Source organism: Biomphalaria glabrata, chromosome 7 (genome assembly GCF_947242115.1).
Source record: "Biomphalaria glabrata chromosome 7, xgBioGlab47.1, whole genome shotgun sequence".
NCBI classification, from domain to species: domain Eukaryota; kingdom Metazoa; phylum Mollusca; class Gastropoda; family Planorbidae; genus Biomphalaria; species Biomphalaria glabrata.
Window position 1 is genome coordinate 36400894 of NC_074717.1, and position 19642 is coordinate 36420535.

The following is a 19642-nucleotide window of genomic DNA, read 5'->3' on the forward strand; positions in this document are numbered from 1 at the left end:
CAGGCAACTGCTCCTTCATCAACGAGTCTACAGGCAACTGCTCCTTCACCAACGAGTCTACTGGCAACTGCTCCTTCACCAACGAGTCCACTGGCAACTGCTCCTTCACCAACGAGTCTATTCCTCCTTTCGCTTCAGACACCATTTTATCAAATTGATCTGTTTGTCCTTCCACTTGCAATACACTTTCTGATACCTTGTTCCCCATCCTGTTAATTTGTTCATGCATTGCATCAATTTCTTCCTGTATCTTGCCAATGAACTCAACAATCTCCGGCTCAATTTCAAATAGGTAGGTTTAAGGATCTTCTTCATCGATCAGGGCTTGCCTGAGACGAGCTGTAAGCGCCCCCTTGCTACCGCCAAGCTTCAAACGTCGGTAACGAAGTTCCTGCTTAATCTATTTGATTGAGAGTTGGTCTAGTTGTGTCAAAGATGCCATTGTTATCGAATCCTACCTCGTTGAGTCGCCTATAATGCCACTTCAACACCAATGTAATAACTTAAGGGAGGCAACTCAACGAGGTATAGATGTTTATTTATATGGAGACATATGACAAACACAAAGGACATCTGCCTTGGGCAGATTGAATTTAATTCATTGGTTAACATGCATAAGTAAATGCATGACGCGAAGGACGTAAGCATCTTTTTTTTTAATTAACGTCTGTATTATATAAGGTGAGATAAGAAATGGATTTCCCTTTTTCAATATCAAACAAAATAATTAATAACCAATAATTAATTGACTAACTGATTGATTTATTTAATAGATTCAATTTAATTACATTCACTAATTGTTAAAATGTTAACTTTATCCGAGAATGGGTGTGGGAGAGATAAAGTGTAAATTATGTAAGGGGACAAAACCGAACATATTTAACCATATTTATGAATACTGAATGATTAGTTTCCTTTGTTATTACAAACAAAATAATTAATAAATAATTATTTGACTTATTGGTAATTCTTTAGTGATTCATACATTGTCTACGCCAATGAATAATTTTGTAAAGTTTTAACTTGATCCGAGAATGGGTGTTGGAGAAATAACGTGTTCGAGTTTTCTGCCAGTCAGACAGACAGAGTTTAAACTTTGTAAAAAAGGAAGAACCACCTTAAGCTTTATAAATAACAACAAAATACAAAGAGAACGTAATGTTAACAAAGAGATACACTAGTAAGCATAGAGACATTGTATTCTTTTTCTCATTTCTGTGTTGGAGGGTTCAGATGAGTAATACTAGATCTGCAGTGAGCAGTAGTTTCCAGATCTGGTAGCTCTCCATATAGATCTAGTTGTTCTAGAGAGGGTTTAGGGACCAGTTCGGGCCAGTGCATGCTGCTCTGGACGACATGCATATGAAATTAAAGATCGAAATGCAAGGACTAGAATCACTTTTTATCCTGCCATTTTTGTATTCCGCTATTTCTCATGTATCTTTAGGAATTGTTTCGAAATTGTAAACAACGAAATATGAATGTTTAGTTTGCTGTATTATTTGAAAAATATCAGGTGACCGAGCCTCGCTCGGATGAATAATTTGTTAAGGAAGGATATATACCCGAAGTCATTTTGAGAATATTTTTGTACCAGGTGGCCGAACCTCGCTCTGTTAAATAATTTCGGAAGGTTATATACCCGAAGTCATTTTGGGAATATTCTTGTAATTACGAAAATGAACGATCGGATAAAGACTACTAATCTGAAGAGTTGTTTTAGTTTTCTGTTAGTTCTAATTGTAGGCCTAATTGTACATGTCGATTTAATTTAAAGTCTTAAGTCCTCCTACAGTCTAGACAAACTACAGCTCACGTCCGTCTTATACTTTTACAATCCATCTTTTGCGTTAAACTATTGTAGGCTTACTATTATTGGCTTGGAAGAAAGTCTTTGCAATGTAACTTCTCTACGTTATAGGGTAAAACATGCACTTAGTGACAAAGTAAAATGGCGCATTTTTTCTTATTAGACTTAAATCATGGCATTAGTTTTCTAAAGAAACGTTTCCGTGGGGCACCTCTGTTACGCCAAACAATATGCTCGTTACCCATACGGGATACGTGCCCTGCCCAGCCTGACTGTCGGACTATAGGAAGTTCATACCGGCTTTTGCCATCCATCCATCCTAGTGGTGCTATGGCCTGCTTTTACACATCCATCCATTCAGATCTCTCCTGGCCCTAACTCCAAGCTTTTTACCGAGGTTTATAGTTAAATCAAAAGAGGCTGCAGTGTACGCAAACTCGTTGATCGCTAGATGGATATCATGTTTAGTGTGAGCAAGTAAGGCGTAGAGAAGCTGTGTTATGACCATTTCCTTTGTTTTGGTACAGGAGAGGTAGACACTGAAGCATGAACACATGGTAATAATTCACCAGCAAAATAATAATAATAATAAGATTTGTTAAGGAAGGATATATACCCGAAGTCATTTTGAGAATATTTTTGTACCAGGTGGCCGAACCTCGCTCGGTTAAATAATTTCAGAAGGATATATACCCGAAGTCATTTTGAGAATATTTTTGTACCAGGTGGCCGAACCTCGCTCTGTTAAATAATTTCGGAAGGATATATACCCGAAGTCATTTTGAGAATATTTTTTGTACCAGGTGGCCGAACCTCGCTCTGTTAAATAATTTCGGAAGGATATATACCCGAAGTCATTTTGAGAATATTTTCGTACCAGGTGGCCGAACCTCGCTCTGTTAAATAATTTCGGAAGGATATATACCCGAAGTCATTTTGAGAATATTCTTGTAATTACGAAAATGAAGGATCGGATAAAGACTACTAATCTGAAGAGTTGTTTTAGTGTTCTGTTAGTTCTAATTGTAGGCCTAATTGAACATGTCGATTAAATTTAAAGTCTTTTAAGTCCTCCTACAGTCTAGACAAACTACAGCTCAAGTCCGTCTTAAAGTTTTGCAATCCATCTTTTGAGTAATTCTATTGTAGGCTTACTATTATTGTCTTGGAAGAAAGTCTTTGCAGTGTAACTTCTCTACGTTATAGGGTAAAACATGCACTTAGTGACAAAGTAAAATGGCTCATTTTTTCTTATTAGACTTAAATCATTGCATTAGTTTTCTAAAGAAACGTTTCCGTAGGGCATCTCTGTTACGCCGAATAATATGCTCGTTACCCATACGGGATACGTGCCCTGCCCAGCCTGACTGTCGGACTATAAGAAGTTCATACCGGCTTTTGCCATCCATCCATCCCAGTGGTGCTATGACCTGCTTTTACACATCCCTCCATTCAGATCTCTCCTGGGCTTTCCGTCAACACGCCCTAACTCCAAGCTTTTTACCGAGGTTTATAGTTAAATCAAAAGAGGCTGCAGCGTACGCAAACTCGTTGACCGCTAGATGGATATCATGTTAAGTGTGAGCAAGTAAGGCGTAGAGAAGCTGTGTTATGACCATTTCCATTGTTTTGGTACCGGACAGTAGACACCGAAGCATGGACACATGGTAATAATTCACCAGCAAAATAATAATAATAATAAGGCTTGTCTTAGAGTCCGAAAATTAATGAGGATTGCAGCTGTGACCTACATATCTTGCCACATCCAAGGCAAGCATAACCATTGTCCGCGGTGCTCGATTAAGATTTTCTTTTAGCGTCTGCGTCTGTCCTCGGCAGCAAATTTTCTTTTGGTCTCAAATGTGTATCCTCGGCCTTTGTATAGAGGGAATTCTTTAAGTCCGACAGTTACGCTGGACAGAGCAGTATCCTGTATGGGAGACGAATCTCAGACGAACGCATGCCAAAGGCAGTCTTTTTTGGTGAGCTAAAAAGTGGTCGACGTAACACCGAAACGCTTAAAACACCAGCTTATGGCGTAAACTTGCCTTAGCTGACATAGAAGAGAGCACCTGGTTGCATGCAACCTCAGAACGAGACAGCTGGAGGTCACCAGCAAAATAAACAACAAAGTAAAAGGTATCTACACCGCTCTACACAATTAAAGTGTAAACAACTTATTAAGCACTTAAAATAAAATAACTAATCATACATCGGCACATTTAATTTCATTACTTTTCTTTCATAGTTCTATAATAAATCAATCTACAGTAAGATGGTGCGCAAATGTTTAATTAGGTCTATTGATTCTTTAAAACTCGTTATTGTTTGCAAAGAAATAATTTAGTGTACTGCGGTAAGCCTAGTGACGTAAGCAGCGTTTTTCCCGTTTACGTCATGGAAAATTTTCATTCATAAAACATTCTAGCCAAAATTAATTTTTCGATAATTAGGCATTTTCAAACCGATATAACGGTCGATCTCGAGTTTTCCCAATGTGGCCAATGAGTTGAGAATTTTTTTCTCACTATTATGCACATACCTTGAAATTTTAAAGAAAATCGTTAGAGCCGTTTTCGAAATAAAATTTATATATATATATAAATATAAATATATATACATACATACATACATACATACAAGAATTGCTTGCTTAAGAGTATAGGATTCGTATGAGTTTTCTAAAGATTTTAATAATTTCGGATATTTCCAAGACTTTTTCATTTATTTTGCAAATTTCAGGAGATTTTCAGGAGCTCCTGGTAAATTGACAGGAGTCCGCGGGAAATCTGTTATAAGTTATACAATGGTTTACTTTAATAATTTATACACCTAGAATTAGCGCGGGTCCTATGAAAGTGCGGGGCCCACTGCGGTCGCATAAGTGCGAGCCCACTGCGGTCACCTAAGGCCGGCCCTGAAAAATAGCGGCATATGCTACGCCGCCGGTCGACTAGTTTTTTTTTTTATTTCTTGTTTTTCTTTCCCTGGTAACCAAACGTGCAGTCTACCGTGACCAATAACCTTCTGATACAGTCTACCGTGACCACTAACCTTCTGATAGAAATACTCTTTTGTTTGTGCCATTGTCAGCAGATTCCAAGACCACGTCGTGCCGGTATAGGTCATGTCAATGTGACATCAAGTTTGGGGAATGCCTCCAGGCGGCGCGCTACAATAAAAGGCACAAGAATTTTAACACTTTGAGATGTCACTGAGAGAACGCACCAGTCCAGACTGACTTGAAACAATTTCTTCATTTGTTAATAAATACAAACTTTGTGCTGAAAGTGACTGGACTGCCCATGTATTAACACTTTCTTTAAAGAGCTTTTTGAAAAATATTAAACAATTTAAACAATAATAGTAATCAAAGTGTATTTCATTCATTTTTTTGACATCTTTACCTGGAATTTTATTGTGATTCTAAAAGGGTTTAACAGAGCTGGTATATTTTGGCATCAATTTGCTGTTTTTTAGTTGTTTGTTTTTTCTTTGTTTGTTTTTTTCTTTGTTTTTTGTTGTTGTTGTTTTTTTTTTTTTGTTCGTTTGTTTTGAAAAGCAAAATAACTTTGTCAATTAAAAAAAGATATTTAAATGAAAAATTATCGAGTTACATGTACTACAAGGATCGTATTTACGGCCTGGAAGAAACTGGCCATCAATGGGGTGCCTCCACAAACAAACAAACAAAAATTAATTTATGCATATTCAATATAAAAAAAGAGGAAAATGACGTTAAAGGCACAGGTATTCTAATGTTTCATTACCCTGAGAGGGCAAGGAGGCACTGGCGGATCCAGGGGGGGGGGGGGGGGATGGCGGTAGGGGCGATCGCCCCCCCCACTCGGCCGACCCCCCCCCTTCGGAAGGGGGGGGGGCGGACGAACTTTAGTATAGGATTCACACAATTTGTATACGAATTTATTACTTATGTTAAAAATATAGACTAATTATTTATATTTCAACCTATTTTTTCGCCCCCCCCCTCTAGTATGTTGGCCGATTTGTTGGGGTCGAGAGGGGGCGATGGTATCCATCCCGCCCCCCCTTACACTTTCGAGTGGGGGGGGGCGGTCCAATTTGTATGTAGAAATCACAGCTTGCTAACAAAATCAATTAAATATCTCAATCTTTAAAACTTGTTATTGATGTTTTAACCGATCTTTATATTATGTCGTTCCCTGTTGGCCGATCGGTGGGGGGGGGGGGGCGAATACCTCTACTGCCTTTCCCTCCTAAACCCTTTGAGTGGGGGGGGCGGTCCATTTTTATGTAGAAATCATAGTTTGTGAACAAAATTAGTTGAATTAATATATAAATTATATATTATGTCGCTGCCTTTCTGGTATCTTGGCCGATTCGGTGGGGTGAGGGGGGGGGGGGGCGATTGCATGTACTGCGCTCCCAACTCTAGCCCTCTGAGTAGTGGGGGGGGGCGGTCCTATTTTTGCGGAGAATCATAGTTTGTGAACAAAATTATATATCTATACAATATAAACTACGTATTGATATGTGACCCATTGTATATTATGACGTACCATACTCTAATCTCAAATTGTATCATTAGTAAATTTAAATGAAAAATGGTTGTACCAGGTGGGAGGGGCGAGACATGCAATCGCATTTCCCCCATCGGATAAATCAATACTTTTTCTTTTTGTAATATAGTTAAGAAATTACAAAATTTAAAAAAATTAAATTCTTATATCGAGTCGTCCCACCCCTATTCTTTAATGCCAAATGCAATCTTTAGCAGAAATTATTAAAGGAGCGAGGATTAATCGTTTTCACTCTACCGCCCCTCCCATTCCCAGACAGAGTTTATGTAATTTCACATGAATTTATCATAATTATTTTAAGAAAGACTGTGCATTGGAAAAGTTATAATTCAAACGAAATTTTTCAGTATAAAAGTCATGATTGAGATGAGTTCTGAACTCAAATAATGATTTCATAGACGCCTTTTCCCAACCTTTACTCAATCTGATATTTTTCTAGTTAAATAAATTTGGGACTATAACTCACAATTTATACTTCAATTTTCTTAAATACTATTTATTGAATAATTTTTTTTTCGGAGGCGATCCTCAGAGCAAAAATCTAAATATGTGGGGTATCCTATCTTTTCAAGGAAAAAATCAGTTTTATTTGCAATGTATTATGGGCCTATAAATTTATATTAGAATATTTTTCAAGTACAACATTATTCGAAAGGTCCTTTTTAATAGTATGAATAATGAGCTTTAGGTCAGGAGAATGCGTTTCTGCAGTGAAGAATGAAAGAAAACGCTTTTGGCGTCGGGGCTTCGCCCCGAACTCCATTGGTGAATAATGAGCTGTGCTTGTCAGGAGAATGCGTTTCTGCAATGAAGAATGCAAGAAAATGCTTTTGGCGTCGGGGCTTCGCCCCGAACTCCATTGATGAATAATGAGCTGTAGATGTCAGGAGAATGTGTTTCTGCAATGAAGAATGCAAGAAAATGCATTTGGCGTCGGGGCTTCGCCCCGAATTCCATTGATGAATAATGCGCTGTAGATGTCAGGAGAATGCGTTTCTGCTATGAAGAATGCAAGAAAATGCTTTTGGCGTCGGGGCTTCGCCCCGAACTCCATTGATGAATAATGAGCTGTAGATGTCAGGAGAATGCGTTTCTGCAATGAAGAATGCAAGAAAATGCTTTTGGCGTCGGGGCTTCGCCCCGAACTCCATTGATGAATAATGAGCTGTAGATGTCAGGAGAATGTGTTTCTGCAATGAAGAATGCAAGAAAATGCTTTTGGCGTCGGGGCTTCGCCCCGAATTCCATTGATGAATAATGCGCTGTAGATGTCAGGAGAATGCGTTTCTGCTAAGAAGAATGCAAGAAAACGCTTTTGGCGTCGGGGCTTCGCCCCGAACTCCACTGATGAATAACGAGCTGTAGATGTCAGGAGAAAGCGTTTCTGCAATGAAGAATGCAAGAAAATGCTTTTGGCGTCGGGGCTTCGCCCCGAACTCCATTGATGAATAATGAGCTGTAGATGTCAGGAGAATGCGTTTCTGTAATGAAGAATGCAAGAAAACGCTTTTGGCGTCGAACTCCATTGATGAATAATGAGCTGCAGATGTCAGGAGAATACGTTTCTACAGTGAAAAAAGCAAGAAAACGCTTTTGTCGTCGGGGCTTAGCCCCGAACCCCACAAGCGAACCTAAAAGCGCTGCCCCAGTTGTTTGGTTTTTCGTGTGTGTGTGTGTGTGTGCGCGCGCGCGCTGTACACACGTTTATGCATAGGGTTAGGGTTTACTGGGCGTTAGGGTTAGGGTTTGGAAAAAAATCGCCCCCCCCCCCCCACTCCAAAGTTCTGGATCCGCTAGTGCAAGGAGGTGCATCATGCCCTTGGCGCCCCTAGCCAACAGATAGCCCACACACAAAGGGACGTCAAATGGTCTCGAAAGTTGATAAACATTGTCGCAAAAATTACTTGTTTCGTTTCTTGATCAGTCTTAAATATTTTACCGGTATTCTATTTTTAAATGAACACTATACTTTCACTCACGTTATTTCTGATGTAATCACCCGTGCTGGGAACATTGCGTTGTGATCAGCCTGGTTTTCGCTTTTCTCTTTGCGGCTTCTATGTTAAGGCTGACTTTGTTTTTCGTCTTGTCTGAGGATGATAACTCCTATAACATGGATGATAACTCCTTTAACATGGATGATGACTCCTATAACATGGATGATAACTCCTATAACATGGATGATAACTCCTATAACATGGATGATAATTCCTATAACATGGATGATAACTCCTATAACATGGATGATAACTCCTATAACATGGATGATAACTCCTATAACATGGATGATAACTCCTATAACATGGTTTTGCAGCTTCTTAGAAGACCTAACATCTGCGGGAATCAGTTTGGAAGACGCTGTGAAGGTCGCCTATGACAGATCTCTGTAGATAGAGATTGCCGCCCAATGCGAGAGAGGATTCAGGTTTAAGTAAGTCTTCTTCGTGTTCTTTCCCTTAATCTGTTCGACAGTTGGGGCACCACACAAGATCATCATTTCATGTAGTGTAAAAATAAAACGAGAGCTATATATGTGCATTAGTGCATATATGCATGTTGATATTTGCATGACCACAGCCGAGTACCAATTGGTTGGTTCGACATGGTCCTGAACACAAGGTCGTTGTAGTCTACAGTTAATTAATGAAATATGTTCGGAATTTAGAAAAAAATAATTGAGGATTCATTTTTAGCAATGTATTTCTTAAAATCCCCAAAACGCTTTTTCGTTTTACTCGCGTAGCGTACGGCAGTATCTATAAATCTTAAAACTTTCAACATAACAGAGGTCGAATGAAATAAAACTTCTTAAAATTTATTTGCTCGATGTCGCTTATTCTTTCTACTTTATGAAGATGATCCAGGCCCTAAAGACAAGAAGAACATATCGATAAGTCATATGATTATACATTTAACGTAAATAATCACATTTGTACTTAATGAAATACGGATAACTCACTTGGCTCTAACGCGTTGAAATAATAATCATGTGTTATGTCCCCTTTTTAAATACTTTTTTTTCCAAGCGTGGAATTAATTTAAAGAAAGATAATCACCTTAATACTTTTATTAGATTGGCTAGAGTTATCCTTCTATTCAAATAAAGTAAAAATGTTGAAATTACTCCTCTTATTATCTTGCAATGACCTATCTAGTGGATACTTTGGTGAACTCACGCTGTTTGTACTTCAGTTCTACATTTTTGGTTGATCTCCCAAATCATACATTAATTTTTTTTTATTTTATTATTAATAAATAGGGTTAGGATTAGGTCATTCGATTTAATATTACAAGTGGTTGCGATATTGTATTTGTATGGCTGGCTGAGACATCGTTTGCAATAACAGCAGTAGAAATAATCTTTAGGATCCTTGATGAAATACTTGTCACAATTGGTTATGACTAAGATACCAAATGGATTACAGTTACACTATAGCCAAAAATATTATTCTTTCCTATCACGATGTCACTCAATCATGACATGTTTTGTTTTTAAATCTTAGAGATGTCCAAACAATGTTCTTCTCAAATAGGTGTCCTAGTGGCATTCGTTTGTTCCCAATCATATGTGATGGTATTTTAAATTTTGCGTTCCAAACTAGGAGAGCAGCCTTTGAAAAACTGTTTTTAAAAAAAGGTGTAAGGGAAATAACAAGTTTAAGTCAAACTGTAAACATCTATTTCTTTTATTATCTACCCCTTATAACCATGTAGTTCTAAATATAGGAGGTAAGGTTAACAATTTGAACATTTTTTTACTGATCCGGTCAACTCCAACGTAACTGTAAACAATTGTATTATTAATAATTAGATGTAGTGAATTGGTCAAAATTAATTTGTTTGATATCTCAAACAAGGGATAGAAATAGTACTTGACTGAAGAGGTGGTATAATTAATAATTATAATTAATATGGCTGAATCTTCTAGATTGTCCTCTGATATTTATTTCATATTTATCCACACGACTGATCCAAATTAATTGATACCCGTAATATAAGCTTTGTTTTTTGTTTTTGTTTTGTTTTTATATTTATTTTTTTGTATTTTGGTTGTTTCGTTTCGTATTATTGCCGCCCCTGGAGCGCGCGATTCACTCGGTCGGAATGTCATTTACGATATTACTATCAGCATTACTGATTAGATGTTGTATTATTTGTGGGATCGCATGTTCCCATGCTTGTGAATGAGACTTGAACATGAGTGTTCTCCCCTGTCTTCCTTTCTCTTGTGTGTGTTTTTTTTTCTCTTGTTTATGTTTGTACGTGCGTCTTTGTTCTTCTGTTTCTCTCTTCAAGTCAAGAGATTGTGTTGAGTCTAAGTCAGCGTACAAGACAAACATCGCTTGACCTACTCTCTCTCTCTCTCTCTCTCTCTCTATATATATATATATATATATATATATCTTTGTCTCTCTCTCGCTCTTTCTGTATCTCTATCTATATCTCTATGACTCTATCTGTCTCGCTCTCTCTTTGTCTTGTATCGCTCTCTCTGTATCTCTCTCTGTCTCTCTGTCTCTCGCTCTCTCTATCTCTCTCGCTCTCTCCGTATCTCTCTGTCTCTCTCTCTCTCGCTCTCTCTGTCTCTCTCTCGCTGTCTCTGTCGATCTCTCTCTGTCTCTCTCTGTGTATCTCTCTCTGTCACTCTCTCTCTCTGTCTCTCTCTCTCTGTCTCTCTCGCTCTCTCTGTCTCTCTCTCTCTTTCGCTATCTCTGTCTCTCTCTCTCTGTCTCTCTCGCGCTCTCTCTCTCTCTCTCTCTCGCTCTCTCTGTCTCTCTCTCTCTCTGTCGCTCTCTCTGTCTCTCTCTCTCTCTCTCTCTCTCTCTCTCTCTCTCTGTCGCTCTCTCTGTCTCTCTCTCTCTCTCTCTCTCTCTTGTGGTATCTTTTGCTTTTTCAAGTATCTCTTTGACAAATGTTTGTTTGTTAAAGTCTACCACCTTCCCATTGGCTTTTCACCAAATAGATTTGCCATTATCTACATCCCTATACTCTTAAGCGAGCAATTCTTGTATGTATGTATGTATGTAGGTATGTATCTACTTTATAAAGTAGAAAGTAAGGCGTATGTATGTATGTTACGAATAGAAATCAAAACCGTTTGACCAATCTTGATAAAACTTGGCAGAAATGTTCCTTTGGTACAACATGGACCGTAGTGAATGTGTTGTAGCCATAAAACTAACTTAAGACCCTCAACAAAAAAAAGTTGACAAACTCTATGAAAGCATTATAAATTCATCGATGTAGGCTACGTTTACCAATGTTTACATGAAAAGATCGAAAGGATCTAGATCTAGATCTAATTTTAAGAACTACACTTTGCGCAACAAGTTTTTTTACTTTGACACATGAAAATACAAAATATAGTCTATTGATTTCATTGTTAAATAAAATTAAGCTTCAATGTTGTGTTTGAAAAGCATTTTTGACATAAACTCCTTCCTTATATCTGCGAATTTAGAATTCCTGACGTGCATTCTTTCATTAGACATTACCGGAAAGGTTACACACTTCTCTATTCCTAGGTCTAAAACACTCATTCAACTCTAAGATGATAGGACTTCTCTTCACAAAAATACTTTTATACTTTGACAAACGAACATACTAATTATAGTCCATTCATTTCATACTTTAATCAAATTAACATTCAAATTTGTTTTTCTAAAGCATTTTTCGTAAATTTGTTTGCTAAAGCTGCGAAGCGGTGTTGAGATATATTCATTCGTGAATCGCGTACTAAAAAAGGTCACGCATGCGCAGAGCAAAGCCTTCTCGCAGCGCAGAATGAACTCTCCAAGCCAATATTTAACTCTAGATTGGTTGTATCTATGTTTAACTCAAGATCTACTTTATACCCTCTCATTTCAAACTTTTTAACAAGTAATCGACTCTAATATGCACCTATTAGAAATTATATTAGAGAAATTGTCGCAAGACCTTAAAATGACTCTACCAGAAGGGACGCCTACCTTGATGGTGTGAGAGACTTTTCGTATACCTCAGGGGAAGTAATCCAGAAATTGTTAAGAGTAATTCTTTTCATTTCCTCTCCTTATTTCCCTTTAGTCTATTTAGACGGAAAGGAAAAACATTATGTTCAAACAAATTAATAAATACTTTTAATCAAACTGCCCTAAAATTGTCAAACTGTATTATTGCTACTGCATGTTACCTGCTTTTAGTACATTTACGGTTAGATATACCTAAAGTTTGAGTAATTTATAATTAGTTCCGTCATTTGTATAAGCAATTTATTTAAATTATAATTTATTGAAGAAGGTAGCATCAACTAATGGAGACACCTTCAAAGATAAATTGATAGAACTGCCACCGACATTGGCATTGTTTTTATGTTTTGATTAATGCTTTGTTTTTACATTTAAATAATTTCATTTGTAATTTTAATTTTTAGCGGCCCTTGAAAGGGGAATAGACCCTATTAGTTTTGTGTGGTCTGTCTGTCCTTTCGTCCGTTCATCGCGTTTAGATCTCGTAAACTTGAAAAGATATTGAAAATCCGACATCATGATATTTTAGACCTTTCAAAGTTCTGATGCAACGGCTACTTTTTTCTTTTCTGCAAGCGAAAAATTTTAATTTTTTAAATCAACTAATCAAACAGTTTTTCATAAAAATACAACCATTTTTACAGCTATTCACTATTAATAGTAACAAACACGGGAGGCTATTTAGTAAGGGAAATGACAGTTTACCATATTTTTACACACCTTTAAGCAAACGGTTTTAGATTTTTTGTCAAAATATTTTTTTTTACAAATGTATTGCTAAGTTAATTAAGTTTTGTCATACTAACAACTGCATTTAAAAAAAAATGTTTACTATTTTTTAATTTTAAGAGGAAAAATCTATTTAATATGCATATAAGTGTAGCATAATTTAAAACAAAAATTAATAAGTAGTTTTTCATATCATCACTTGAACTTTCGTCCACTACTGGGCAAATAATACACGCAACTAAAGAAAAAAACAAATTTTTACGGAAATGTTTTTTTTTTCCTTGAGAATTTGAATAAGAAAGAGACTGACCCTTTACGAAGCAATTAGATCAATTAGATATTCATTTTAAGACATCAGCTAGGCCAGGTTCACATCTAACTTAACCTTCACTTTCACCTATCCCTTGGTCTGCTGGACCATTGGGGCACCATACAAGATCTGTCAACCTTCTTTCTCCATTCTTTCCTGTCATTCGCCTTTGGTAGAATTTCATTCTGATATACTTTCTGAAAATATTGAAACCTGCCTTTTTACCTGCCTGGGTGGACCACTTCGGGGACCGATTTTGAGTTTGTGTTTCCAGTCTTTGTAACCTTGTATTATATAAAATCATTTCTAAGGATTTCTATACTTATTATTCACATGCATAGAATTTACTTCCATGCTTAGATTTAATTTTTTTTATATTTTTTACCTATTTTCCAGAAAGTAATTAAGTTTGTATTTGTTATTAAAAAAAACAAAACAATAAAGAGGCCAGTAGCCCAGAAATGAGGCAAAGAAAAGAGGCAAATGTCCAAGGACGTCTAGCCTGTAGAAAGCTCGACAACTGATGTCAAAGCAAAAACTGAGATATTTTTTTTTTTAATGTTTGCAATGACTGTCTCGTGACCCATTTAGGAACGCAGATTCATAGAAATTTAAAAAAAATACTGAAACATTTTAAACATATATGACCAGCGAAAGGCCATTCGTACATACCATTTTTCTCTATATATTATTCTAACATGTTTACATAATTAGATGAAACAAAACAAAAGAATGGACGGACCTGTCATTGAAAGAGATTCTATCCAAGTTCTATAGACAGAAATGAACAGAGAGAGCCTGTAAACAGATCTTGTGTGGTGGCCCAACGGTCCAACAGATTATGCCGCAGTTGTATGTTGCCTTTCCATCGCTTACTCTGTCTGCCTCTTCTTCTTTTTTCTGGTACTGTTTCCTAAAGGAACGTCTTTGCGAGCCCTAAGAACCTTGTGAAATGACCATAGAGTTTTAGTTTGCATTTTTTTTTGATAGTAGTTAGCAGGTCATCGTTGGGTCCAATAGCTGAACTAATCCTGTCTCTAATCTCTGCGTTTGTAATCGGTCTTTTTATGTGATAACCTAAGATCTTTCTGTGGCATCAAAATTCCATTGCTAGGATCCTTCTCTCTAGTTCTTCTGTCAAAGGCACATTCCTTGTTCCATATGCTAGGACTAATTTTTTACAAACGCTCCTTCTTTTCTAGTGCTATTAGAGTATGGAATGAGTTGCCTGAGTCAGCCAGGAAAACCAACGATTTGAAAATTTAAGTCAGTGATTAACATACATGACTAGATTGACCTAGGGACGTAATTATCTTTTTTTAACTAGCGTCTGTATTTTATAAGATAAGATAAGATTTTTTTTTCTTCTTTTTTATTTCACACTTTTAACCATCTTTCTCTATTTCTATCTATCTCTTCAATCACCGTCTTTCTATCTCTCTCTCTCTCTATTTTTTCTCTCACTCTTTCTCTCACTCTTTCTCTCTCTGTCTTTCTGTCTTGCCTCCTCATTTTTCGTCTTTCGTTTTTGTCTCTGTGTGTCTCTGTGTGTCTCTGTGTGTCTGTGTTTCAGAAGTTTTATTCACGACTCCAAGTTTCTGGCGATATTTCTCTTCAACCACGACAACAGAAATTTCAGCCTTTTTTGTAGCTTCTAGTTTCAACTTTGATTGATTTGTTAGCGCTGTTTGTCCTAGAACAGTGTCTTCTTCTGTTACATATATTTATATAAAGTTTGGATATTTATCAATGAATGTCATAAAAGATGCAGGCTACACAAAATTTGCTGTCAGATTTTTTAAATAATTGAACCACATAAATAATTAACAATTATTGTTGTTGTTAACACTTGTGTTGTTGTTGTTGTTGTTGTTAACTATTTGTTAATTATTTATGTGGTTCAATTATTTTAAAAATCTGACAGCAAAGTCTGCCCTGACCTTGTACGGACAGTTCATTTTCTTTTAAGTGAAGAGCTCCACTCTTGTAAAACAGTAAATACAGCGTAAATATCATTTAGAGCCGAGAATAATGGGAACTATATAAGGCGACCCCACGATGTTTGTGATCTATAACGTGTCTCTCCCGGCTGTAATTACCAACTAAAGTACATGTCACCGAAAACCTTTTTTTTTCTTCTGTAGGCTATTTGAAAGTACATGTAGACTTTTTCTAGACATTATATTACTTTGATTTAAAGTCTGTTCAATACGTTGAATAATATTTCGCTTCTTGTCTCATACCTGTGATTTGTGGATAGAGATTGGATATCTGTTAAAGTGAAGTCTTGGTATGTACAAACGTCACTTCAAGGAAAGATGGTTTTAAACTACTACGGGGCGGCCTTTACATCGTCTGCCCCATAGAGCGCAAGGTCAGTGAGAGGAAGTTTACATCGTCTGCCCCAGGGTTCGCAAGGTCAGTGAAAGGAAGTTTATATTATCTGCCCCATAGGTCGCAAGGCCTGAGAGAGGAGCTTAACATACCTCTTACTATGGGATGAAAATGTAAACTTAGTTTCATGTGAACACTTCATTTATATGTATCAATCAGTTCATATTTTATTACAGTAATATTCAAGAAATAGAAGGAAAGAAAGTCGATAAGAGAACGAAATAAAGAGAAAGAGAGGAAAGTATAATAGACAGACGAGAAAGAGACGAAGGTATAATAGACGGAGAAAGAGACGAAGGTATAATAGACAGACAGAGAAAGAGAGGAAGGTATAATAGACAGACAGAGAAAGAGAGGAAGGTATAATAGACAGACGAGAAAGAGACGAAGGTATAATAGAGAGACAGAGAAAGAGACGAAGGTATAATAGACAGACGGAGAAAGTGACGAAGGTATAATAGACAGACGGAGAAAGAGACGAAGGTATAATAGAGAGACAGAGAAAGAGACGAAGGTATAATAGAGAGACAGAGAAAGAGACGAAGGTATAATAGACAGACGGAGAAAGTGACGAAGGTATAATAGACAGACGGAGAAAGAGACGAAGGTATAATAGAGAGACAGAGAAAGAGACGAAGGTATAATAGAGAGACAGAGAAAGAGACGAAGGTATAATAGAGAGACAGAGAAAAAGACGAAGGTATAATAGACAGACGGAGAAAGAGACGAAGGTATAATAGACAGACGGAGAAAGAGACGAAGGTATAATAGACAGACGGAGAAAGAGACGAAGGTATAATAGAGAGACAGAGAAAGAGACGAAGGTATAATAGAGAGACAGAGAAAGAGACGAAGGTATAATAGACAGACGGAGAAAGTGACGAAGGTATAATAGACAGACGGAGAAAGAGACGAAGGTATAATAGAGAGACAGAGAAAGAGACGAAGGTATAATAGAGAGACAGAGAAAGAGACGAAGGTATAATAGAGAGACAGAGAAAAAGACGAAGGTATAATAGACAGACGGAGAAAGAGACGAAGGTATAATAGACAGACGGAGAAAGAGACGAAGGTATAATAGACAGACGGAGAAAGAGACGAAGGTATAATGGACAGACGGAGAAAAAGACGAAGGTATAATAGACAGGCGGAGAAAGAGACGAAGGTATAATAGAGAGACAGAGAAAGATACGAAAGTATAATAGACAGACGGAGAAAGAGACGAAGGTATAATAGAGAGACAGAGAAAGAGACGAAGGTATAATAGACAGACGGAGAAAGAGATTATGAAAAATATCTAAAATGAGTTTAAGTTTTTAAATTGTAATTTGATCAAATATTTTTATTTCTTTGGCTCTTTGTAATATTTTCTACCAACGACATCTAGATCTATTTCCGTCCAACTAATTCGTCAGATAGTCAGAGGCAGTCAGAGCAGAGGATCATGTCGGTTGTTAGTGTAAACATTCAGGCAGACATAATAGACACATAGTGTCTCGGTATGTGTCTCGACTAAAATGACGACTGACTGAACTCCAGAAGTGAACAGATATTTCAACAAATGATCACACATCTAGATAGGTTGGGCGGTTGATAGATATAAATATATCACTAAATTTAGAAAGCCTTCAGGATAGAAGACTTAAAAGTAAAGTAGCAATTATACATAAAACACTGAGCCATAATCTTCAAATACAAAAACAAAATTTAATAAAATACTCAGAAAAACACAAAGATAATAAGCACATTTCTCGCTTCATATGCCAAGACAAATTTGTACAAAAGCTCCTTCTTCCCTAGTGCTATTGGAGCATGGAATGGGTTGCCTGAGCTAGCCAGTTAAAAACAGTGATTTGGCGGAGTTTAGGTCATTGGCTAATATGCATGACTAAATGCATGACGCGTAGGACGTAATCATCTTCTTTTTGAAGTAACGTCTGTATCATATAAGATAAGATATACAACCGATTTAAAATAAATGTAATTAATAGGTCAGAAAATCTAATAGATAGAACGATAGATAGAACGATAGATAGAACGATAGATAGAACGATAGAACGATAGATAGATAGATAGATAGATAGATAGATAGATAGATAGATAGATAGATAGATAGATAGATAGATAGATAGATAGATAGATAGATAGATAGATAGATAGATAGATAGATAGATAGATAGATAGATAGATAGATAGATAGACCAGGCCTCTCCTACTGTTACCATAATCAGCACCCCCCCCCCCTAACTTTTGTATGTGTACATATCACCTGCGGCCCGTCCCTTTCCTTCAAGCAACTCACCCACATTGCTCAGGTACACAGACAGTGCTCAACTAGCGTGGGAAACATCTGACCTCCAGCGAGCGTGCACTGACCCCCACAGGTAAGTCTCGTCTACTAAACAGACGGAGCAGCTAGGAGAGAATGCAGGAGACACGGGCTGCCCCAGTGGTGTCTGCGATGCTCGCTTTGAACTAGAATAGACATTTCAATGTTGTTCGGTTGAAACTCTAAACATTTGGTTGGTAGTATAGGTATTTGTAGATAGTCTAGACACGGGTAATTAAGCTACACATCGGTCGTTAGTTTGACACTGGTAGTGAGGCTAAGCGATTCGGGCTAAGCAATGCTCGTTAGTGAAGATCAAATGCAGTTATAATAAGATCATTTGTCTCTTAACTATATGTTATTGATTCTAAACTAGATGTTATTGATTATATTCTACATGTATAATGTTTAGCCTTTAAAACAAAGTCTCGAAACTAAATGGCTAGCCTCTTAACAAAAACTAAGTCTCGAAACCAAACGTTTAGATTTTAAACCAAAAAAGTTAGTCTCAAACCCAAATATGTAGCCTTTAAATCAAAAGTTAGTCTCGAAACCAAATATTTAGATTTTAAAGCAAAAGTTAGTGTCGAAACCAAATGTGTATACATTTAAACCATATGTTAGCCTGCCTACTAAATGTCTAGCTTTTAATCTAATAGGGAAAAAAAAAGCACGAGGGAAAACATGCATTTTGACGTCATGGCTGTACATTTGTTGAAAAAAAAATTAATTCAAAGAGATCAAACGTTTCTTTCTCTTAATTAGCTCTGTTTAGTCTTTTTATTATTTTTTTTTTACCTTATTTCCCCCATTTTCTTCACTAAAAATGTGGTGATGTGCTACAGCTTCTAAACCAAACACAACAACTCATTGTCTTTACAAGTTCTGATTGCACATTGGATTTGATTCTAAGGAGCTTTTGGAAGGAAGTGCAAATTTGACGTCATGATTCAATCACCAGCCCATTGCCATACAAAATTTATCCTCAAATACACTACTATTTTTTTACCATACAAAATATATCCTCAAATACACTACTATTTTTTTACCATACAAAATATATCCACAAATACACTACTATTTTTTTACCATACAAAATATATCATCAAATACACTACTATTTTTTTACCATACAAAACATATCCTCAAATATACTACCAATAAGTGTACAATACATAATATATCCTCAACTACTAATAAATGTACCATGCAAAAAATATCCTCAAACATATTACTTATAAATGTACCATACAAAATATATCCTCAAACATACTACTTATAAATGTGGATTATTCAAATTTAATCCAGTAATTAAAGTTTCTAAAAATAGCGAACTTTTTTTTTCTATTTACAATCAGCACAGAAAGATCTGTCAAATAAATTTAAATTCTCGTGTAGCATAAACCCTTTCCAAATAAAAAAAAAAAAAGAAAAGAATATACAAGACACGGCAAGACGTCTGCTAGTAAATGATATCTGGTGGAAAGGATTTATTGGGTC

The 19642-nt window shown here is 36.6% G+C and overlaps 1 protein-coding gene across 4 annotated transcripts in view; it reads left to right on the forward strand.

Moving 5' to 3' along the window:
- The window catches only part of LOC106057940 (phospholipase A2, minor isoenzyme-like), a 44581-nt gene extending 39442 nt beyond the window's left edge, over nucleotides 1-5139 (forward strand). For 3 of the 4 annotated variants that reach the window (XM_056035655.1, XM_056035657.1, XM_056035658.1), the window contains exon 5: nucleotides 4904-5139. In XM_056035655.1, coding sequence (XP_055891630.1) covers nucleotides 4904-5028 — 125 coding nt within the window. In that variant the 3' untranslated portion in view covers nucleotides 5029-5139. The remainder of the gene's footprint in view (nucleotides 1-4903) is intronic. The other variant, XM_056035656.1, reaches the window with a different exon arrangement.
- Nucleotides 5140-19642: the final 14503 nt, after the last annotated feature.